Source organism: Pestalotiopsis fici (assembly GCF_000516985.1).
Source record: "Pestalotiopsis fici W106-1 unplaced genomic scaffold PFICI_Scf_4, whole genome shotgun sequence".
Classification (NCBI taxonomy): Eukaryota; Fungi; Ascomycota; class Sordariomycetes; order Amphisphaeriales; family Sporocadaceae; genus Pestalotiopsis; species Pestalotiopsis fici.
In genome coordinates, this window is record NW_006917094.1 from 1,399,861 (window position 1) to 1,423,284 (window position 23,424).

The 23,424-nt window shown below is 50.3% G+C and overlaps 5 protein-coding genes across 5 annotated transcripts; 2 read left to right on the forward strand and 3 right to left on the reverse strand.

Moving 5' to 3' along the window:
* Window positions 1–1,031: 1,031 nt before the first annotated feature.
* Window positions 1,032–6,452, reverse strand: PFICI_06414 (uncharacterized protein; the record flags this gene model as incomplete). Its single annotated transcript, XM_007834995.1, has 3 exons — window positions 1,032–1,084; window positions 1,142–2,876; window positions 2,931–6,452. The coding sequence occupies 3 exons, from the start codon at window positions 6,450–6,452 to the stop codon at window positions 1,032–1,034; spliced, it is 5,310 nt and encodes a 1,769-aa protein (XP_007833186.1).
* Window positions 6,453–10,995: 4,543 nt separating this feature from the next.
* On the reverse strand, window positions 10,996–12,378 carry PFICI_06415 (uncharacterized protein; the record flags this gene model as incomplete). Its single annotated transcript, XM_007834996.1, has 1 exon — window positions 10,996–12,378. One exon carries the CDS (start codon window positions 12,376–12,378, stop codon window positions 10,996–10,998), a length of 1,383 nt encoding a protein of 460 aa, XP_007833187.1.
* A 2,979-nt stretch (window positions 12,379–15,357) lies between these two features.
* Window positions 15,358–17,742, forward strand: PFICI_06416 (uncharacterized protein; the record flags this gene model as incomplete). Its single annotated transcript, XM_007834997.1, has 3 exons — window positions 15,358–15,483; window positions 15,559–15,755; window positions 15,813–17,742. 3 exons carry the CDS (start codon window positions 15,358–15,360, stop codon window positions 17,740–17,742), a joined length of 2,253 nt encoding a protein of 750 aa, XP_007833188.1.
* An 879-nt stretch (window positions 17,743–18,621) lies between these two features.
* PFICI_06417 (uncharacterized protein) lies at window positions 18,622–21,648 on the forward strand (the record flags this gene model as incomplete). Its single annotated transcript, XM_007834998.1, has 2 exons — window positions 18,622–18,796; window positions 18,863–21,648. The coding sequence occupies 2 exons, from the start codon at window positions 18,622–18,624 to the stop codon at window positions 21,646–21,648; spliced, it is 2,961 nt and encodes a 986-aa protein (XP_007833189.1).
* Window positions 21,649–21,770: 122 nt separating this feature from the next.
* On the reverse strand, window positions 21,771–23,232 carry PFICI_06418 (uncharacterized protein; the record flags this gene model as incomplete). The annotated part of the gene is made up of 4 exons (XM_007834999.1): window positions 21,771–22,293; window positions 22,393–22,798; window positions 22,867–22,889; window positions 22,970–23,232. The coding sequence occupies 4 exons, from the start codon at window positions 23,230–23,232 to the stop codon at window positions 21,771–21,773; spliced, it is 1,215 nt and encodes a 404-aa protein (XP_007833190.1).
* Window positions 23,233–23,424: the final 192 nt, after the last annotated feature.

Below are 23,424 nucleotides of genomic sequence, written 5' to 3' on the forward strand. Positions count from 1 at the left end.
CTTCTCCGCTGCGTTCATTCTTACCCACCATCCGGATACCCATGGATCATGGACCTTGTCATGACTAATCTGGATATGCAATGCTTCTCAACGTGCATACGACTTGATCATGATTGGATGGTATTTCCTAGCTGATAATGATACCAGGTAACGATTTGCGGATTGAACAGACTTCTTTTCGGTTTCTAGTATGAATCGGTACGTGCTATCTATCAAGATAGATAGACATAGCTATGAAGGGTAATTTGTAAGTCGAACTTTCGAACAGTTAAATCTAGACACATACATTTACTTAAGTCTACATACATAGAAGAATACATTTTTCACGTTTCTGCAAATAAGATAAACAAGTTTCTAAATGGTTCGAATCGCAAGCGAGGGTTGCAATCTCCTGATTAATCCGTTTACTGCTTCATCAAAGACAGCTTTCGCCGTCTCGATGAATCCAAACCACTAATTACGAATATCAACTATGTACCGAGGGCTTTTAATGACTTTTTATCGTGGCATGTCATGACCGTCGTGAGAGAGAAAGGGTGAAAAGCAACCAAATTCACATCGCTGATCAGAAAAAAAAAACGATCTAACGACACAAATTTACCACCAAACCTAAGCTTTGCTTCTTCAGATTCCCTCATCGAGGCTACTGGCGCTTGCGCTCGTCACCTAATTGTCAATTTTTTTCTTGATTTTGTTTTCCCAACCAAATGTTCTAATCGGTTAGGCTCAGCTGGTGTGTCCCTTGATGCTTTGCGGGAACACGTAGAAGTGTGGAAGAACCAAGTCCCGAAAACCATTAACGCCGAGTCATGAATAGCCTTGCGCAAATGTACTCTATGAATAATGCATCTTGACTGTTGTCCCACTGAACAGCCAATTCAACACACAAGTCTTGGAGTTTGTAGTATGACGTGAGAGCCCTTGGCTTGATAGGTCGACTATCACCGAGACCGACGGCCCGATGGCTTAAAGTCGACGTGAAAGGGGCTCCCAGAAGGTAAGCAAATGTCCAGGAACCGAGGACGTCTTTCCTAAAACGTATCCGATTCCTGGCTGACGGGACTAGCCATGGAGCCAAAAGTGTCTACACGAGGGGGGTTAGTATTGGTTGGATACAAATTCAAGATTAGATCAAGCTCACCTCTCTTCCTCCTTCGTTCGTCTCTGGCATATGAACCACTGCGGATGCTCTCACCATCCTCGCTTCCGCGCGACATGTTCATGCCTCGACTGGGTGTCATTGCGCGAGGTCCGCTGGGTCGGCGTCCTGGAGCACCAAGCGCACCGCTAAGATTGCGGTTCTCTGGCTTTGGACTTCCAGAATGGTAGCTTGCGGTACCAACAGTACCAGCATGTGTAGCTGTTCCACCATAACCGCTATCCACACTGTGGTAGGGCAAAGGGCTGTTCCTTTGAAGTTTGCTGAGACGCTCATTTCTTGGTGGAGTGCCGCTGACATCATCAAGAGGCTCCTTCGGTGGTCGAGGGGGCCCCTGCTGAGAAGGCGAGGTCCAGCCGTATTCGTTGGCTGGGCTCTGATCACTGTAGCGGTCGCTATTTGGCTCTGGCAAGCGGTTCAGGCTCACGGCTGAGCTTGCCCAGTTGTCCGAGCGGGGGCTCATGGGAGATTGAATACCGCCGTAGCCCTGGGCAGATGTCTCGAGAGCCGTTCTAAAACGCTCGGTCTGTCCCGGTCGCGGCTGAGGGTGTTGGAGATTGATGCTGTTGCGATGCGCCTTGTACTTTGGATCCTCGGGAGTCGCATATGTAGCGGGTGGCGCCTCAGTACGATAACCTGTAGGCGAAATCACTTCGTCTGGAATATCACTGCTAAAGTCTTGCTGAGAGTAAGTGGTGTGTAGATGATCATCGTACTGGTCATGAGGATAACTGATATAGTCGCCCATGTCTGAGCCAGAACGCGAAGGTGGATGCTGGAGGAACTCCTCCGGGTCTGGCTTGCGTGAGTTGCGGAATATCTTGCCCACGCTAGATGTTGTCGTCTCGGACCAACGGGAAATCTTGGGAAAGAACCCAGAAGAGCCCTTAGACTTGTGTTTCTTGCCTGCATCTGTTTGAGGCGTGTTCTCATAACTAGCAGGGTGAGCACTGATTTGAGCAGGTGCTTGTGGAGGAGTTGCAAGGGGCACTGATTCAACACGGGCGGGGGGGATTGCTGGCGACATGAACAAATTGGGATCCGAGTATTCCTGTCCTGGGGTCAAGGATCGAGCATCAAACTCATTTTCATCTCCCTCGGGAACGGTGCTGATTCTGTGGTCGGAGAATTTTCGCTCGTAGCCACCTTTGGCGGATGGCCCGCGAGACTGCGGGATCGACAGGTGTCCAGATTGGCTTGCATGGCTCGCAGTCGAAGTTCCAGCATTGCCCTCTGGTTCGTAGCCCTTGTCCTGCTCGTACTGAACCTCCGCCAGGTTTTCGAGTGACTGGTTGTTTGTGCCCATACCGGACACCAGAGCCTGGCCAGCAGTTTGGTGTTTCAAGACATCAACCTCGCCCAACAGCTGCATAAGCATGTCCTCAATCCTTCCAAGATCATTGGTCCCTTTACTACTGAGACCCTTGAGAGCCCGTCGGAAGATGTTTTGCTTCTTGGCAGTCTCATCAAGAGTGCCTGCTTGTGAGCCGCCCTGCAGTGATCGAGGTGCACTGCCGGGGAAGGGCCTTGGGCCACCAAGGTGCCGTTGTACAGTCTTCTCGGTGTTGTCCTTCACCTCACCGATGATTTGATCTTCTGTATCGGCAAGGAGTCTCTTTATATCATTGAAAGAACTTCGCATCTCGGCCGCTGACCGGACGAGAGTTACAAGCAGTTCGGTATCTCTAGCACTTCGCTGTGCATCGCGCACCATGAGCTAAAACAATGTTAGTTTACAAAATCATGCCACGGAAGGAATCTAGGCACTCACATGTTCCATCAATGCAATGATGTCTTTGGACTGGATCCTATCAATGCCCGTTCCACTGGCAGGATCGTAGAGCGGTGAGGCCATCCCTTGGGACATTCCGCTGAGCTGCCTTTGGTGCTTGGGCATACCGATATAGAATGGATCATCGGTGTTCCCACCCATTCCCGGCTGGTTCTGGAATTCAACTGCCTTACCCTTGACCTGTGCCTCGTTTGGCTGTGCAGTCTCGTAACCCTCGTCGCCATGGGGTAGTCCAGGACTTCCAGTGTTGAAGCCAGCCCGATACAAGTCACCATTAAATCCGGCTCCTGTAAGCTGTTCGAGGCCAGCGAGATTGGCAATGGGACTTGTGCCCTCGTAAGGGTTCGTAACAAGTGTGTCGCGTTTACGATCGACGGATGTCCGATGCCACTCATCATCCTGATCTTGAGATGGCTGTCGACTGTGTGTGGCAGCCATACCTGCAGCGGCTGCCAACGCACCGGCGGCGGCGGCCTCAGTGACACCCATTCCATGGTTCGAATCCTTGTGACTGGGCTTGGGAGTTTCAGCACGCTCAAAATCAAAAGTCTTCTCTTGTGTCGGAGTCGCTCCCTCGTGCCAGTCGCGAGCGCCAGGTCCCCCAAGTTCCCCTTCGATGACAGAGTGTTCACGACTTTCGTCCCGGTATCCGTAACCAATCTCTGGCATGGGGTACTTGTCGTCTGGAAGGCCACTAGCTCCCAGCTCCGGTTGACTATAGGCGTCGGACAGCCGATCCATGCTGTGTGTTGGAGTAGCATTTGCTCTGAAGCCGTCCGCTCGGGCCCGCTCCTTGAAAGACTTATTACGCATAACGCCTTCACCTTGCCACTGCGAATCTTCATCAGTGACAGTTTGTTGTGCCTTTCGCTTAGCCTCTTCAGCTGCACGAGACAAAGCAGCATTTGTGATGGCTTGCTCAGAAGTGGTGGGGGATTGGTGGTCTCTGGTCTTGAGATACTTTCGTCCATACTGATCGATCTCGTACTCATCAAAGTCCTGAGAAATATCCGAGCGCGATTGTCTAGATAGCGCGGGCGAATTGCGCTTCTCGAACTCTTCGACTCGACTGCTTACAGAATTCTTTGCCGGGCTGCTTCCTCGAGACAATCGCTCCTCTAGCCGTGAGTCGTAGGAGAGCTGAGAATCACGATAGTCCTGGCCAGCGCTGAGAACTGACTGATCCGCCATGGAGCTTTCCACAAGAGATGCAACGTTCGATTCTGCACCAAATGGCTGGTGTACGAACCGGGGGTTGGCACCAACGCCTTGAACAGCTTGACCCGAGGCGACACGGTCCAGCTCGCTGTCGTCGGTATACCTTGTATCTCTGTAATTTCCAGAACTCTGAACGCTGCTACCGTCGTCTCCAAACTCTCGGCTGCGCATGTTGCTGGGTACTGAGCCGGGCCTGGGTGACTTGTGCGGAGAGGAGAGCTCGCTGTCTGTCAATCTCGAATCCCGTCTACGGTAGATGTCGCTTTCTCCCTCTGTATAACCAGACACGCTCTGGATAGGGCTCAGACCACGACGCTCCTGTTGATAAGGAACGTAACGCAGTGGTGGAGGCACATCCTGCTGACTGTAAAAGTCGTTTTCATACATGCCTGGCTCACTGAGGCCGTCTTCTTCGTAATCGTCATACTCATCACGATAAGAGGGGCCTCTAGAGCTGAGTTCGCTGTCTTCATCATACTCTGCATAATCGCCAGCGCCCTTTCGAGGAAGATCCCGTAGATCGCCGTGAGAAACGTTGGCATGAAGGGTTCCCAGAGTTGCTTGCAAAGTATGGTGCTCAGATCGAGTAGGTGTTGGCGTATTGTGTATGGAGTCGTCAGAAACGACTTCCCTGGTCACCTCATGTACAGGAGTCAACTCTTCGGTTGCAGAATGAGGCCGGTCGGTCTCAGCGGAGAGGATGGAAGTTCTCGTCATCTCCGAGGGGTTAATCTCACTTGACAGAGGCATAGGTGGAATAACCTCATGCTCCATCTCATCATAGTCCTCCGCAGCTCTACCAGCTTCTGGAGTTCTGGCTCTCCGTCTTCGTCGTTGACGCTTCTCGTCCACCCTGGACCTGTCACGCTGGGTGGCAGCAAGGCCAGCAGCCGCAGCTGCGCCTATGATAGCAGCATTTTCAAAATGATCCTTTGTACGGCGTGGCGTGTTTTCCTCATCTTCGAGAACAGAGACATGTTCAACACTGCTCTGGGGCGAGAGATCGTTCCTAGCTTCACGGCCTCGAGACTTGACAGACTGCTCAGTAGCACCAGACTTTCTCTTGCTTGTGACGGACAGTTCCTCTCGAGAAACAGATGTCAGACTGGAAAGAGACTCTCTGTCTTTGGGTTTTCTCGTCTCGCGCTGGCTGCGTTCTCTTTTCAGAGATTCCAATTCGGGAAGAATGAGTCTTCGGATGGCATCCTCAACCGTCTCAAGCAATTTGGGGTTGTTGATTGACACTTTTGACGACGACATTGAGTCGTAGGACCTGTGGCTTGGAGCCAGGGCGGAAGAGAGTACGCTAGAATCTGCGCCTGAAACCAAGGATTCCTTATGGCCGCCCTTGGACGACCTTCGTTTTGAAGAGCTCTTGGCCTCGACATCCATTTCACTGATGGAGCTCGTCCTGCTCTTCGACCTGTGCTTCTTGTCCGGTCTGGTTGCCTTCTCGACAGCTTTCTCAATAATTCTGCGGTCGTGGCTACTGCTGCGACTTTTGCGGTTGACTTTGTCAGCTACGGCAGCTGCAGTGACCGCGCCCAAGGCTCCCGCAGCCAATGCCTCTGCACCTGAAGGACTCTTGCTGCGCCGCTTCTTTGGTGAGTACGACAAGGTCGTGTTCCCTCCCGAACCATCCAAGAAACTGTCCGTTGGGATGGCTGATATATCTGACATGTTTGGGGGCATGTATGAAGAGACTTTGCTGTCTGCGGCTGGAATGAGAGGGCTCGCGGGCTTCCGCTCACGTCTGCGATATGCCCCCGGAGTAATGTCCACCTCAATAGGGTGGCGCGAGACATTGGACTCTTCGGTTGCTGAGGCATAGGAGTGCAGACTCCTAGCATCCTCAGGATCGGTGATATCTAGCTCGCTGCGGCTGGGCACCAACGGGTCTTGGTGCGCCCGCTTCGACCCCGAAGACTTTCGAGCCGACCTCGACATTTCGGTAATCTGAATGTGGTCGTTTTTGCCACGTCCGCCCTTGGAAGGCGTCAAGCGCACTCTTACACTGGGCTTGCGGCTGGTAGTTGTTACGCCTTCGGGGGAGACAGGGCTCTTGCCGCCTTCAAAATATTCAATTAGTAGCGATGTTTGCGAGCGATTTGCCCTGTGGGTGCGGATGGTAACTGGAGTTCCGTCGTCTGGGATGGAGATGTGTGACTTGTCCTCCTCCTCGTGCACGTTGGAAACATCCGTCGCAAGCTCGGTTGGCGTCCCCAATGACTCAGTTTCGGTCGGCGCAGGTAGAGGAGGGGCTTTCTTCGAGTCGACCCCCATTCTGGAGCCGATTGAGCCCTCGACGATGGCCGCGCCTGGGGAAGGTGGGCTGTATAAATGGGTTTCCCAAACAGACGGTGCTGCAATCGGTGATGTAGGTGCTGGGGTTGTTTACTGCCCTTGTAAACTGGGTCGAATACAGACCGCCAGTCAAGTGGAGGGTGTAAGCAAGACCCGAAACACACCAGGTGCAAAAAAAGAAGTGACCTGCGCGATAAATTCGGAAGGGGGGGAACCGATTGACAGGTATGTCGCCTTCTTTTTTCCCTTTTCTTTTTTTTCGTTCGTCAAGACATTTGGCGATCTTTGATTACGTGGTCTGGTCAGAAAACAAGAAGCCGGGTTTGAAAGATTAGGTGTTGCTGTTTCGTCGTTGCTGTGGCCTGTGATGCTGTTGCGTGGGCCGTTAGCTACAGTACAGTACCTAGGTAGGCTCCCAAGTGGAAGCAAGCAAGGCCCCCAGTGGCTCCCCCCAAAGAGACGGACCCGACTGATTCGAGTTGACCTTGGTGGATCGAGACATGCAGGAAATAAGGTGAGACCTACATTGAAAATGTGACTGAGTCCCCTCAATCAGGACATCGAAATTCGCAGAAAACAATTCAGTTGCAGAACGAGAGCAATAAGCACTGAATAGAAGAAAACGGGCGAAAAAAAAAAACAAAAACCTGTTTGCAGTTTCTGGGAGTCGACGAGGACAGGACCGACTGCAAAGAAAAGATGGCCGGGTCGCTGGCCTGAATGATAGGTTGATTTCTCCAACCTCTCCGATTATTTGGCTAGTCCCAGTATCCCGGTGAAGGCCCGTCACAGCTCCTTGTGGCGGGATGCGCGCCCGAGACTAAGTTCCCAGCAGGTGGGTTGATGCTATCGCAGCAGCACTGCAGAACAGAAGCAGATGCTTCTATTGGCAAATGCGTTGAGGTCGGCAAATGAAAAAAGACAATGGAATTTTCCACGATAGGTGGATTACAAGTAGAGGGGAGAGAGAAGGAGGTGGAGGAGGATGAATCAACTGGTCAAGGAAAAGCAAGCAAGCAGGTAGCAGCAGTAGCAGCAGCAGGTAGCAGCAGCAAGTAGCAGCGACAATTTCAAGCGAGACATAGAACCTACATACGTACAAGGGACTCGGACATGGGTGATGCAGGTAAATGGAGGAACGGTATCAACCAGTCAGGTCGCCACACTTTGCCAATTTCCGGGAGAATAGGTCAAGACTTTCCATGTAGTAGCTGAACTGAGAATAAAGTGCCACTGTAAAGTGACTTACTCTACTTCTTTTTCTTTCAGACCAGCACAACGGACCATACGAAATTTTGGCTTTCGCCCTTGTAAATTGCTAAAGTGCACAGCCTACGTACCATGTACGAAGCAGATCCCATTCGCTGGTGAAGACGATATTCCCGTCATTGCAAGTGGACTTGCAAAGAAACGAAACAAGACCGGACCTTCTGTTCTGGAGGCCGCCCCCACCCGGAGTATCGAAAAGTCGATAGCGAGAGCCAGAAGAAGACTGGACAGCTGGGATTTTAGGAGTGTGATGCGTTGGCTATGCTGGGGTTGCACATCCAATGGAGCGACGATCCGGCCCTGGCAGGAAAACCATAGGCTCAAGGCCAAGCTGGGATGTTGTGCGGGATGTTCCCCTCCACTCGAGTCTCATGGCTTTTGGCCCCGTCACCACTCATCGCGTAGGTACCTGAACGGCCGCCCCATTACATTTATTCATAGAACATTCTAAGAGCGAAAGCCTGTCCGTGGTCGCCCGCGTCTATATTGGATTCTACCATGGGCATATATTGGCATTTTCTTTACTAACGTCATAAAACATGTCTACAACTCTGTCACGTCACGTCTCGACGCGATCGTCTTGTCCGGACTAATCTATTGCGACGAAGGGCAGAACGCATATGGGGCGACTGAATGGTTGATTGGAAACGGTGACTGCCAAAGGGGACGAAATTCTGGAGGCTGGGCTGGGCACCTGGCTGGTCTTCTCTCTTTTTTTTTTTTTTCGCCTTTCTCCCAGTGCAGACCTGGGTGGCTACCGTATTGGTGCACATCACATTATACTCCGTATGCGTCGTGCGACGCTGGTCCATGTTCAACAGCGCCGGCAATGTCCGGCCTCTTTTCATGTGAGGATGCAAATGCAAGTATCACCCGCAGGGCACCCGACACGATGTTTTTTGAGGGCAGAATACTCCGTACCCATCTTGAGATCCCACCTTCTGCTGCTCCCGATCTCTGGAAAGAAAGGCCCAAGCTCCATCTTGTTGACGGCGTGACGGGCAGCGGCAGGTCCCAAGAGGTGGCCGCACAGCGGCTCAAGCGTCTTTGCTGGCACGGTAACGGATGGAGACACGGCGATCATTTCTGATGGATTATATGGAGCCATCCAATTTTTATAGTCCTTTGGAAGATCGACGATTTCGGGTTTCTTTCTGGCTGCTTACGTACCTCTCTGGCTCTGGAGTTTTTTTTTTTTTTTTTTTTTTTTCTTGGTCTTGCGGTATTTTGCTAGACACCTTCCGATGAATTGCATGTTTTCTACCATCACGGAATTTTGCGAGAGCACAAGCAGATCGGCCTAGTGTCGCGGGTACCATATATGTAGTAGTAGTAGATGAATAATAAGTGCTTCCACCGCCTGAGAATTGGATTCCACGCTACTAAGCCCTGCCGACGGGATCAACCCGGTCTCGCCGTGCCCTACGGGTATTGATAGCGGATCTCTTGTGGCTTGCCGTGAAAAAGAGTCCAACACGGCCATGCGCCACCAGTTTTGAAGTTGAAGAATTGAAAATGCAATGAGACTGTTCTTTTATACCAACAAGGGGCAAATGCAATAGTCTTTAAGGACTCTAACTGTGTAATTATGCAAAACAAGAAAATGCCCGTGTTGAAAAGCAGCGCCGGACAGCAACCTCCACAAGAAGACTCAATTGATATCGCATTTATCAGATTTCATAGTCGCCGATATTGGCAAGATCACACACACAATAACATCCATTTATCCCAGCCCGGGGAAGCTAAAAACGCTTCTATGGATGCAGTAGCAAACACTTCAATGCGATGCATCAATAATCAACCCTTGAGAGTCACTGGTTAGGTAGGTAGGCAGTTCAAAAGGGCTAACCTCTCACATGCCGCTGTCAAAACTACCTTTTTCCCCCCCATTGCTGCCCAACGAAACCGCCACCCTCCTCTCTCAAACGAACCGCCGTCGATGCCAACACGACCAAAAGATGCAACCAATAACCCTATCCCGGCTTCAAACACCTAACTGCGACATGTCGTTTCTCATTGTTGACAGGTGTTGACTGTGCAACAGCGCAACAAGCACGCACAAAAAAAAAATTGGGTGTTTGCATTCGCCGTCCCAGGTAATCAAGTCGCCCGGGGAACGTGTTGCTTGTCCTTTGTCAATCATCTATCTGTATGTAAGATGCACCATCAAGCTTCATTTGGCAAGGTACCTCTCAGGTTAAAGAGTGCAATTATACATTAAAGGTGCGGGCATCTCAGCCCTCCCTTCTTCCTGCGCCTCAATCCGGCAAGTTACCGAAGCCAACCAGTCTGCAGAACGCCCACCCAAAAGGACACCTAGACTGCCTTTGCTGGCTGCTGTCAACGGGAAAAAGCCAAGTTTGCTCGTACGACAAATACATATTTACCTGCATCAACTACGACATGATTTGCAACTAGCAATTGCAGTCGCATATGCCAGCCTTTTCTGTAGAGAACATCCGCATCATGATTACATGTAGAAGTTTGACTTCACCGGACAACCACTCCGTTGCCAAGCCCTGCACATACATTTTCCATCTAGAATGAGTTTTAAAATTATTATCAATTCCCCTTGGTATTATCTACTATTTAATCTGAAAAGAAGGACCTATTCCTCACCCAAGCACTCGGCTTCACCCGGGCTCTTTTGTGCCAGTACAAGCCAGTGGCCCCCGAGGAGTCTGCAAATGCCACGTCTTGTCAAACCGCACAAGCATCGCCTCGATAACGCCCTGAGACAGTTGACCGCCCCAAGAGACTGCGAGAACAAGTGACACTTGACTACTGGGCGGCGGTGACGTCCTCCAAGCCAAGACCAGAGCCCGTGGCAGGATAACGAAATGTATGAGACCATGCAAGCTGCCGCGTCTATCGCAATTCGAGCTATGTGCTGCCGGTACCGCTCCCACATATCAATGTCATAGCACCAAGTGTACAAGCCGTCCAGATGGCTTGTAACTTTAGACTGGTCAACTGTTTGTGCATCGTATCGACAATAAGCAATGGTTGGATGTTGGCTTCTAGTAATTGTATATTCAAAGTGGATCTTGTTGAATCAGTGCTATGAAAGGCGATGTGGTATTTCAAACCCAGCCCAGCCCGATGCCTATCCGTTGCTATCACCATGCTATTGTTTTCTCTAAGCTGGGCGGGTATCTTATAGTATGTATAATGGAAACGATAGAATGCCGCAAAAACGCGGGATCTCACCAATTTGGTCCATTTATGGTCTTGTGACACTAGTTTGTATGGTTTATGCAGTGTCAAATGTCTCCGCAACTGCTGGGTTGTGAGACCAGTGTGTCGTGAACCCACCACCAAGAATCCTCTTCAAGAAATCGACGCGAATAGACAGTGACCATGAGTCGATAGTCAGAGTCCGCCCGTCATTGCCCTTGACTGTGTTGCGGTAGCCAAATTCAGTGAAGACCTTCTCAGCAGCATAGACTCGTTCTCCGCCTCGATCTGACTCTCGTGCGATGCGACCAGCTTCAGAATATCCAGGGCCTTTGCCAAGCTCCAAGGACTTCAGGATGCTGTTGAATGTTGCATGTAACTGGCGACGATCTTTTCTGGAGATTGTTTTTGAAGATTGACCAGCGAGCTCGGTCATCTTCTGAACAAGCTGGTGCTGATTGTACTGCAAGTCGAATGGATTGTACGGCTCTGGGACATACCGCTCGCCTCTCTGCTTTGCCTCGACTCTCAGCTGTTCCTGCTTGCTATCGTGATCTTCCTCGGCTTGCTCGTTGTATGCCCGTAGTGCCTCAAAGATGAGGGCGATGTTGCTTCCGGCTGCGATCTGTACATCAGCGTCGCTACTATCGAGCTGCTCTGTAAAGGCCTCAAGCGCCTCCTCGGACTGTTGTTCCAATTCATCGATGTGACTTGCAAGGAACCCCCAGATATTGAGTGCCGCAGTGACCACGGGTCCATTGTCTCCAGCATCCACGCTGTTTCCGTCGCTTTCGACAATCTCGACGGCAAAGTCCATCAGTTCTTGCGCAGCAACCTCAGCGCCTCCACCGAAAATGGTAGCCACGGCCATGGTGTAAAGTGCCTCAACCTTGACGGACTCTTCGTCCGACCCTTCAGTTGCAGTTTTGAGAATAGAGAAGGCTTGGTCGTAGATCGAGTCAGACTGAGTGGTAATGGTGGTCATCTGAAGAGCTTTGAGTGCGCCAACTGTTTCTTCAGTTGTGCCACCATTACGAATGCTTCGTAGGAATGCTGGGACCAACTCATGCATTTGATGCTCGATCATGGTATCGGCAAAGTGGTGTCTTGCCAGATGTGTATAAGCAGCAAAATATCTCTCCCTGCCTTGAGTGCTGCTGCGCTTGCGATCCAGAATCTCGTTTATGCAATCTTTTAGCTTGTCGGTCCAATCGCTGATGGTCTCGTCACCATCTTCCGAAGCGATGACAGAGTTGGTCAAACTGTCGCTCGGATCATCGTCGCTTACCTCGTCTTCCGACGCATAACGACTGGGGGCGCGCGAACCATGTCGCGAGCCAGTAGGAGAGCTGTTAGGAGAGTGCGTGGTCGAGCCAAAATTGGAGTCGGGTCGCGAGCGCGCCTTGCGAGACATGGTTTTCCCGCTCTCGAGCAGGATCTTCTTGCGTAGGTCTCTCATCTTGCCTCGAGGGTCGTGGAGACCTTTTGTACACTGTTTGATTTTCGGTGTTGCAATACAAAAGGTATTGTTGGGTGGCAAAGCTCTGCAAGCTAATGATATTTTGACGCACAGCAGAGACACTGCAGCGTTGTGCTTCGAATGTTAGGTGAATGGAGCGTTGTAGGTGTAGAGACACGAAAAGCAAGCGTCCATGGGAACCGTGGATATTTTGTTTGAGCAAAGAAGATGGACTATATATCCTCGGCTATATGCCAGTTCCGTTCCGTGCGCGGGAGAGGCCACGGAGATGGTAGTTGAGGTGGCGTGTTGTATTGTAAATTTGGAACACGCACCAAAATTTTTCCTCTGCAAAAGCGGATGGAGAAAGCGCGGAGTACTCGAGGGATAAATTCAGACGGCAGGTAGCGAGGCCTTAAGAAGTCAGCCAAGAATACGCCTACAGTAGATGGGTTGCATGCCTTAAAGAGTGTGCGTCAAAACCATGGAGTAAAGAAAAGAAAAAAAAGGGACGAGGTGTGAGCTTGTCGTAGTCATATGAGCTCTAGCCCCGAGCCCTGGACTGCCTACGCGATGGGGCCTATGATGCAAAGACCTGGTTAAGTTGGGCTGGGGCGACCCGTTGGAGAAAGGTCAGTTAGGCATTACGAAGACACTTGTCTCGTCCCTGCAGCAAACCTCGCCCTCCCTTATCCTCAAAATGTCCTGTGTATCCTCTTTGAGCGACGCGGCGCACAGCTTCGAGCTAAAGGAGTTTGCGATGGTATCGCGGGAGCAATAGCTTTTGGTACAAACAGTATCGCATGGCGTACGTAGCATTTGTGCTATGTACGCTTGCTCCCAAATTAGTGATATGACGTCGTTTGAGCTAGCATCGTCAGTCCCAGTTGAGTCGCACTTGGCGACGATGAGCCCCTCTGTGGAGAGGATTGTCGAAGTGCGGGAAAGCCAAGTGGGAATCTAAGTCCCGTTAGTGCACCCGGCCGAAGAGGAAGCGGATTATGGCCAGATCCAGCACTTTAGCTTAGCGCCTTCAGGTCAATACACTGAAGTACATAGGATCGAGCGGTTAATTATACTGTGTACGTAGATGCATCGGTCACGTATGTTCGTTCTTATTCAATATTTGAAGTGGCAGAGGGCAAATATATGTGAGATTAGAGATTGGTTTCGAAGTATTCAAAAAGCCATTTTGACTGATAAGAGCGAATCCTCCAGGAGTGATGGAAACATGCTGATAACAGCAAAGCATGTTGTAAGGAGATGCTTTTGACAGCGGGATGGCTAGAGTAAAGAGAAAGTGTATTCATGTCAAAGAAACAGGCGAGGAGAAAAGCGACACCCTAATGTGTAGCGTAGCATCCATGTGCAGCAGGCACAACATGATCGTGTTATGTCCCATTGACATCTACACCGAACATATGTCCCAACTTAGATCCCAAAGCTACCGAATGGTATTGGGGTTCTAGCACTTCCATATTCTGCCACGATTTGCCCTTACTACTCCGTCGTTGCTCTTTCTTTTATCTAGTCAGATTGATTCCGCCATCCAGCCAATGGATGAGCACTCTGCCTGGGGACCAACTCCTTTAAGCTGTCATGTGGACAGGATGGAGCTCTCCTAACAGGCCAAAGTGGTACCTAGGTGCTGTCAATGCCCAAGTATCGCGTGGGGCGATAAGAGAGCAGTCTTCCCTAACGAAACATACCAGCGTCACTGGATTAAATCACACATATACAATGTGCCCTGGTAGTCAAATATCATGGTAGTCGAATGTTTCAGCAGTTGCTATTCTTGCAAAATGAATATTGAATAGGCCCTTTGCATGGCGTACAATCGCTCATGGAAAGTTGGTTGATACGTAGGTATCATAAGGTCCGTGCCGTTATCGTCAACTTATGGCGGGGTACTTATCTGCTATCAGGTGCACGTCAGCTCCATTCAACCCCACCCCCGCCGGCATCAGTCCTACAGTAGAACCTTATCGCCCTGACTGGGTGCTTCATCAAGTCACCTACCAATACTGCATCGGTAAAGTGCAGACCTGTTACACTTCTGTGCGACTTGTGAAATTATCAAGCCGTCACCAGGACACCAACCAAAGCGATCTGCAAAAAATTACGAAAAAGTCACCGAAGAAGAAGCAGATACCCGTAGCTGGCGGGACACTTTCAGAGCAGCCACTGTAGCTGGTCGCAAGGCATCGCCCAAGGCAAGCTTAATTGTGGTGTCTGCCTGCTCTTTCTGACGCCTATTGAACCCCGGGCCCCACTTTGGCTTCCGCTAAGGCAGCCGTTGCTTCAAGGGCGACAGTTACGACCTCGACGTCTTAAGGAGTACCTTACCTATCGGGCGGACCTTCACACCTCAACTTCGTACTTTCCCCTCTTCAGTTTTACACCCTATTTGTTTCTTCATTTCTTTTCAAGGTTCATTCTCATCCTTTTCTTCCAAGATCAACGCATTTCGTCTGCGTCAAGACCCATTCTTCCTCGTCCCTCTTAGCGTCAACCGACAGCTGTGCTGTGGTTACCATCAAGGTGCGACATCTCGTGAGGTGCAGCTGTAAGCCGACAAACGTATCCACTCCTGCTACGAATAACGCTGGTCTTTCTCCGACTCAAGCCGCGCCTAGGCTCTGTTCAACGTCAACTACGAAGAGTTCCTGCAGATACCAGTCGGCTTGAAATCGCAGCGGGGGACTTCGACCTGACAAAGCTGAAACAACTTCAACGACGCAATGGCGACTCCGGAAGAGCCGATCACGGCAAAGGATTGTGGTATGATTTGAAAAGCTTTCTTATTTTTTCCCTTCTCCAATCTGACGTACTCTGTTGTCTTTCCATGGCAAATATAAATGAAGTGCTACCTCGCTGACTTTTTGCTGGGCAGTCACTGTTTCCTTGAGAGCATTAGATCCCAGTCCTGAGCTCTTGTTCATCCAACGACACATCAAACTCACGAGAGATAACCCAACTATGCCCATCGGAAGAGCTTCAAAACAGGAAAGTAAAGGACTCGCGGCTGACGTGGGAAACGCTTGGTTTGAAAGTCCAGTAATGTCGCGTGAACACGCCCTCCTGACGGCCGACTTCGATAACAGGGTAAGTTGTCGGATACACTCCATCAGCTTCTATCCAACATTATGTTCTTTTGAACCATCACTAATCAGGAAAAAGTCCATTATGCTCGAAGATACTCGGTCCTTACACGGCACCTTTGGACGAAACGATCAAGGCAGAGAAGTTGCACTAGAGCCTTTCGTGAAATACCCCGTCCAGGCTGGGGATATCTATAGCTTCGGGGCAGATGTCTATCGAGGCCGGCAGACATTTCCACCTTGCGTTGTCCAGGCCATTATCCGTTGGCCAGAGATGTGAGTTGGCCCTTTTGATACTGCGTCACAAGTCAGCGAGCTAACAGCCTTCTCCAGCGTCAAAACGGCTGCAAATAACCAGCGTACCACACCTTCAAACACGTTTTCTGTTCCCGAGTATGACGAGGATCTGTGGAGCGATGTTGATGACCTTGGAGATGACGACGAAAAGGACAAGCAACCTGTGACGGTTATTGATCTTTGCAAAAATTCTCCTCCACTTCAATCACAACCCAACGAGCCTTCTTCGAGCCGAACCATGCGCCAATTGCACTCTGCTGTAATTGATCTAACCTCTGAGCCAGGCACGCCGAATGGATCAGACTGTTCGCATCGACCAAGCTCTCAAGTGGCCTTTTCTTCTTCCTTGCCAACTGTCGTTACTGACGACTTAGACGACAAGATGGATCTCAACGATCAGGACATGACTTATGAGTTTGGTCATTTGCCCGAAGCTCCATCGGATTCTGAAGAAGGGGACTCTGATGTTGATGACCTTGGCGAAAGCTCCGACGATGACATGGGACCAGTCATGGAGCCTATGTCCGCATTTGACGACCGGTCAGACATGGAGTCCGCTAGCGAAGATAGCGAAGACAGCGAAGACAGCGAGTGCAGCACTTCACATGAGTGCGATGAAGATGATTGTGATGGAGATGGCGGTTATGATGGGTATCATGATGGCAAGTCTTTTGTTTGCTTCATTCCTAGAATTTCATGCATACTAATTCGGCTTCGTGCAGATATCCGTTGGCCCTCTCGCCACGATGATTCTTTTGGTTCTAACAGCCAGGTCACTGGGGACTCGACCGACTGCAGCGTTTTCCAGGAGGACGAAGACTCTTCCCCTGACCAGACATGCTCTTGTTTGGATGGGATGAAACACATGACTTCACATTCATTATTACGCTGTCTACCACCTTCATCATTCATCCCCCCTGAATATACCCCACAGCCCCCATGCCAGCTCAATCAACAGCCTGGACAGCCATCATTGTCAACCGACACTGGTTCTACTTCTGCTCCGGATTGCCAGACACTTGGCGATCGAGCCGAGAGCCACGATCTGTTTGCAGCTGGTGAGGATAATCGGGCGTCGGTGCCGAATTGTACCTTTTCCACGGTAGTTGTAAGCACCGCTGGCTTTCAGGAGACAGAAAAGCCTACCGCTCAATCAAGCATGGCAATGACCGATTCACGTAAAGAGATGGAAGCTGCACCAGAATACCCCTCTGAGAAGATCTCTGAGTCAGCCGCAACGACTATGCCAGATATCCGTTTAGAGGCCACACATGATACCAGACAGCCTCCGTTAATCAGTTCTGTGTGGACTTCTGCCGGTGAAGCGTTCTTGAAGGATGCTCACGAGTATTCTTTACCGAATTCTCCCGATCGGACTAGGCTACAGAGCCCTGAGCTCGATATGACAAGCGCTGCTAAATTTGTGGAGAGTAAGAGCAAGAAAGTCACTGGAGACGATGATCAGGGTCGAAGTCGGTTAACAGTCAAGTTCTTGCTTGCTCAGGAGCCTGTGTCATCATCTGAACCTTTGAGCAACGAAACGGATAATGAGTCTCGTCCCAACAAACGCTCCTGGGACGTATTTGACGAACCAGAAGAGGATTTGTCGCAAGCATCGTTCGTACCCGGCCTCATACCCGCATCGAGTCCACCCAACCAGCAGCCAGAAAAGGGTGCTATTGACGAGACCAAGAAGAATGCTCTGACGGTCGAGAGTGTTGCGAGAGGTTCTCCAGCCGTTGACATTGAGACCACCAACAGTGACGCGAAGATTTCAACAGCCAGAGACAGCAATCCACCCCAGATTGTCTTCACCGGTGCAATCCAAGAACCCATCGCCCGTCCAGCCAAGAGACAGCGCTTCAGCAAGCTTGCGAAGTATGCTTCCGTAAGCGTGGCAAGCGGCTTCACAGGCGCAGCACTACTCTTTGCGGGCTTGGCAGCCACCGCACCACAGATCATCTAATCTTCTCTTCCCGAGGCTTTGTTTACTGGAGTTCTGATCATGAGAATGCGGTGCCTTTCTGAATCCTCTCCTTTGCCATGTTTTTAGGTATTGTGGTGGCAGCTTCGATAGTATGTGTGCCTGGACAAGGATTGTATTGGTGAATGTTTTGGGTCGTTGCGATAGGACCCATGATAAGTTATGGTTTACAGGTGGCAAGGAGTTCATTTTACCTCATCGTTGGTATTCGTTTTTTCTTCATTGCAGAGGACTGTCCCTGGATGACAAGAGCCAAGGCAAATGGCTATAGCACCTGGTTTGGCAGGTCGACGGATCGATTGTGTTTCAAGAGGAGTATTCACCTCCTGCCCTGTCCATAATTCTCGGCAGTGGTTACTAGGAATAACATTTATGAATGACAATGCCGTTATGATACCTGAGTAAAAACGTGTCCCGTGTAAAAATAGGAGGGGAACAAGTGAACAATGTAAGCTATTTGCTGATTGCCTTCATTGTTTTCAGACAAACGTGAGAGTTTCTAGTCGGCGAGATTGCATTCTTCACTTTAGATCAGTTCAAATCGAATTAGCTATGGCCAGAACCAAACGGCGAGCTTCAAAATTACTGGAAATCCACATCAGCTTCTTTCACCCACCCCACCAAGGCAAAGGTACAACTCACTCTCTAGACGCATCAAACGCGCACCTAGCTAGCATCTCAAGATTTTTTCAATGTTGCCTTGAGATACCTTGATGCGATCCTGGCACTGTTTCCTTCCTACTTCTGCCACTACTAGAGCAATTCTACCACTTCAACACTCTGTCGTCAATCAACAACTACTACACCCACCGATCTTGTTGGCCGACCTCGTGTACAAGAGGTTCTCGATGCCGGTCTCGAATGGCGGGCCAAAATACATACCTCACGTACAAACGTGAGACAGCAGAGTTGCTGTACTGGGTTATCCAGGCGTCCAACAGCATCATCCAGAAGACTGGTGCTCAAGATGAAGATGGCTTGAGCTTGCTCAACACAACTGGCAAGACGACGGTGCATGGTCTCGTGTCCATGGTATGTCATGTTACCTCAGATATGCCAAGCTATCTAGACGGACCTTGAAAGTACTAATGGTTTTCACAAGCCAAACTAATCGCAGAGCATATTGGAGAGCAGACTGTCCCACCCATCATCTTCCGTTTGTTCCAATCTGTCATCGAGGCGCGAGAGGCCACACACGAGTTCTTTCTGCAAGTGGCAACTGCAAGTTCTGATCCAGAGATTGACAAGAGCAATGATTCGCACAAACACTTTATCAGTGCCTTAAAGGAAGCCTGGAAGGCATTGAGCGGCGTTTCAGAAGCTTCGAAGGCGAAAGCTGACGCCGGATCGAATCCAGCGACCCCTCCAGAGAGAGTAGAGGAGCGTGACCCGAACCCCAAAACTGTTGGGGACGACAACAACGTTATCCACTTAGCCAACAAGTTTGCATCTCTCTACCTTGGCTCCGTCGATGAGGAGGACGACGATAACGAAGAAGGGGCTGGCAACGGTGCTAGTGAAGGGCCTTCCGCAGCCGCTTCCGTCCGCAAATCTCAGAAAAAGTCGAACGGCAAGGGCAAGAAGAAGATCCGCGGAAGAAAATCGAAGCACAAGAAGAATCAGATGAAACCAGCCGTGCCAGAGTCGACCCTTGAAAGCATACCAATCGAGAGCTACCGCATCATCGAAGACAACGAGGGCATCATGACAGACTACTTAATTGCCACTTATTCACTGACTTTCGAGTGGATGTCTCTTCGCAGCTTTCTGCAAAAGACTTGGAAAGAGGTTGCCTATGAAGGCCTGAACTCTGCCGTCGCCGGGACGTTAAGCAACGTGGCAATCTCAATGTTGAAGAGATCAGAACTGGCCATGCACGTCGACTTTCCAGATCACGACTCTTATCATACCGTTGTGAACACGATCACACGGGGAGATATGAGTAGCACGCAAGGGACTATCAAGGTACAGAAGTTTTCATTCGACGAAAGAGCACCAGCCAAGGTGGAAGGTGTGACACTTGATATCAAGGAACAGCTCATGATTCACGCCTACAACGATCTGCTTGACTTTTTAACAGACTTCCAGGAAAATCGCAACGGAAGACCAACCAAATCTATGCTTGCTAAGATAGACAAGTGGGATCCCAGCTTCGACTTACAGCGGGCAACGCAAAAGGAACGACTGAAATGGCGCCGGTCGTACACCATCAACTGGCTCTACGATCTTGTCAACCTCTTCTCTACCGTTGTGTTCATGACGTATCTCATCAAGGGCCAGCAACCTGCCCTCGAAAAGATCGACTGGTCAACTGACGCGTCTTGGAGCCGGCATAGGAGACTATTGGGCTTGACCGAATTTGCTAGTGAGGTCACTTCTCTTGCAATGCATAAGAAAGGAACAGATGTTCGCAGAAAGATTCAACCTCACACGGTATTTCAACTCCAGTGCATTGTTGATTCCTTCATGGTCTCACGCGGGTTTGCGACGGACGAAACCCAAGGCTATGTGTTGTCATCGCCAGCTCATCAGTTCTCACCGAGACGTGACGTGTCTCTGTTTCTAGGCCGCTCGCCAGGATTCTTTTATTCAATCGAAGCTCTGGTACACCTATTCAAAGAGATCGGGGTGGCCAATAGCGTCCAGAGCTCGCACGGCGACAAGACGTACAAGACGTGTATGCAGCACCTCAGCAAAACCGCATACGAGGTCGGAATGTGGCTGGGAAGATCGCATAAGATGATTGGATTTGACAAGAAAGTACAGGCATCACGATTCAGCAGCACGAATGCAGATGGGCTTTGGGAGTACTCCCCATTCATATGCGGCGTCGGCCTGATGGAGAGCCTAGAGATCGCGTACCTGGATGGCATGATGGTTTTTGATTCAACTCCAGAGCCGTTGCTCCTGGTGCACCTTTACAATATGCTTGTTCAGAGAGGCTACATCACTGAACCGTGTGGGATGTACGTTGTCTTACAGTCATTCTTTCCAGACACGTTTTTTGTTGATGGCAAGGTTCCGACCTCTCGCTTTTCTGATGCCCTGACTGCCAGGTATATTGCGAACTCTCAATCCTGCACCAGAAATAGGCAAGCAATGTCAGTATCCAAGCCTCTGTTTAATGATCTCTATCGGGTAACCGATATCGATCAAAACGTGTTCTTCAAAACGCCTAGCACTCTCGTGTTGTATCGAAAGGCGGCCTGGAATTACGAGCGAATTCCAGACAGCTTTGTCAACCCTTTCAGCCTGCTGGGTGCGCTTCGACTAGGGAAAACGAACCCCATCTTAGACCCAGAGACCGGAGATCTTCGAATGGCAGACACGGAACTAACAAGAAAAATACGCGCCTACTATGATGAAGAGAAATTGTTGTATATTTGCTGGTTGGCCCGCTCCATGATTCTCGGTGTTCGTGAGGATTCTGCCAAAATGGCGGCAGAAATGGCCATTTTGGGCGACCGCATCCCTAGCAACCTGCCTCATCTCAGGCAGAACCTCGGTACAGGCGATCGGGTCGGATCCAAGGCCCAGGACATGCAGCTGGACATGGACGGCGTTCATGTGCTCGAAATCCTGAAACAAGATATATGTGCCGACATCTGCGGTGACGGACTGTCCGGAGTCAAGCTACTTTCCGGAGTCAATTTCTTCCAACTAGCCTACTTTATGCATGATGACTTTAAAGAAATAGAGAGCCGGCTGGATAAGACGCGAAACCCTTCATACAACCTGGTGTACGAAGCAGGCGTACAGAATTTGGAGTACAAGCGAGGCCGACTCGTGAAGCTGGCCCTGAGCGGCGGTGCTGACGAGGACTGCTTACGTATCATGGCAGACCATTTTCAAAACAAACCAAGGGACTACAGCACCTATTGGGATTGACATGGTCAATACAAAGCCATGGAAACGAGATGTTTCAACATTGGGAGTCGGCGCATTCAGGGTATCCGAGGAATCATTCTCGTACATAGTGTCTAGGTATTTCTTGCCTAGACCCTTTTTTTTTATAGTCTACTGGATCGTAAATGCACATCTTGTCTCTGCAGGGGTTGTTCATCGTCGTCATTTTCCTCGGGTACACCACCATAATGACTAGGCCAGCAGTGCCCTGGCCTCTGCGGCGCGTTTTCAAACTCGACGTGCACCTCCCGCGTCGTGTAAATGGACTTGTTGTCCCTCGCGGCGGCATCCCGGTTCTCATCGCTAGCATTCGTCGTCGTCGTCGTCGTCGTCGTGTTGTTTGCCGGGATATTGGACATTTCCATGTTGTCGTGCGCCGTCGGGGTCGCCTCGGACGTTGTGTAATTGTGCCCGTACCACTTGCCTCGCTTGCTCGGCACAGAGCTCAGCATCTTGGACCGCCATGTCGTGCTGCTGTGGCCGTAGCCGCCGCCCTCCTCGAGGCTCATGGAGGGGTGGCTGATGTTGTTGCGGTTCTTGGCCCTGGCCACCTTGACAATGAGGTCGGCCATGGACATTTCAATGTTGAGTTTCACCGTGTATGCGAGGGGGTGAAATTGCATGTACCTGATTAATAGAATTAGGACCTCCTGTTCTTTGCTTGTATGATGTAATTTCTTCTCGGGTGACGTTTAATGTTTCTTTTGTTTTCTGGACAAGACTTACACAAAGGTATTTTGTAGACTCATCATACCAATGATGAGTACATCCATGGATAATGAGAAGCCAATGATGAACAAGTTGAAGCGGGCCAGTCGCTTATACTTGTCCAGTCCATTGTGAACCAGATTTTTCGAGACAATGGTGATGAAATAAATGTTGAGAGCCGCGTCGACGAGCAAATATATCACCTTTTCGCAACGGTCCCACCGGTCATTGATCCATATGTACCTCTCTGAGATTTGTAGACGGGCAGGGATCCAGATCAAGTAGACTGAAACGTTGACGGCCGTGATCAGGATGGCCACGCCAACCTTGAGTCGCCAGACGACGGCCGGGTCGTGGACGAGAATGGCACAGCGGTTAATGATGATTTGTAGTAGAAACTGAACCTGGAGAGCCCACAAGGTGACTAGAGATGTGATATACATGTATGAGATTTGACCAGATTATGAAAATAACGATTGGGCGGAGACTTACGAATGCCAAAATAAAAACCGAAACTGCATACATTGTACAATCAGCAATTACCCACAACGAAAACGGGTAGGAGAGTGGTGGAGGAAGCCGAGGACAAACGTACCAAGGCGGTATGACACCGCGGAGATATAACCAGCATATTATGCTAAACATCAAGCACACTAGGAGCTCCAACCAGATCATCCACACATAGGCGTTGCGGAACATGTGACGGCCACTTCTCCTCCAGGCCCGTGTTGTCTGCTTGGCCGCCGTCCACGTTGTGAGCCAGCCGAACCCGATGTTGAAACCCCACGCCAGGGAAGCCACAATCATGTCATTTTGGGTCACGGGCTGGAGCACGTAATGGGGGGAGAGGAGACTCATTGCGGCGGCTGGTCGTGTGTGGTGATGGTGGCTTTGGACGCGGGGGCAAAGGGCACGGCGGGTTTCCGGTAAAGGACGCTCAAAATATATGCTGCTGTAGGTCTAATTGCTCATTGTTTGATTTGATAATGGAAAAGCAAATGAACGACTCTTGCGAGAAGTTCAAGAGCACATAATGACTTAGAGAAAAAT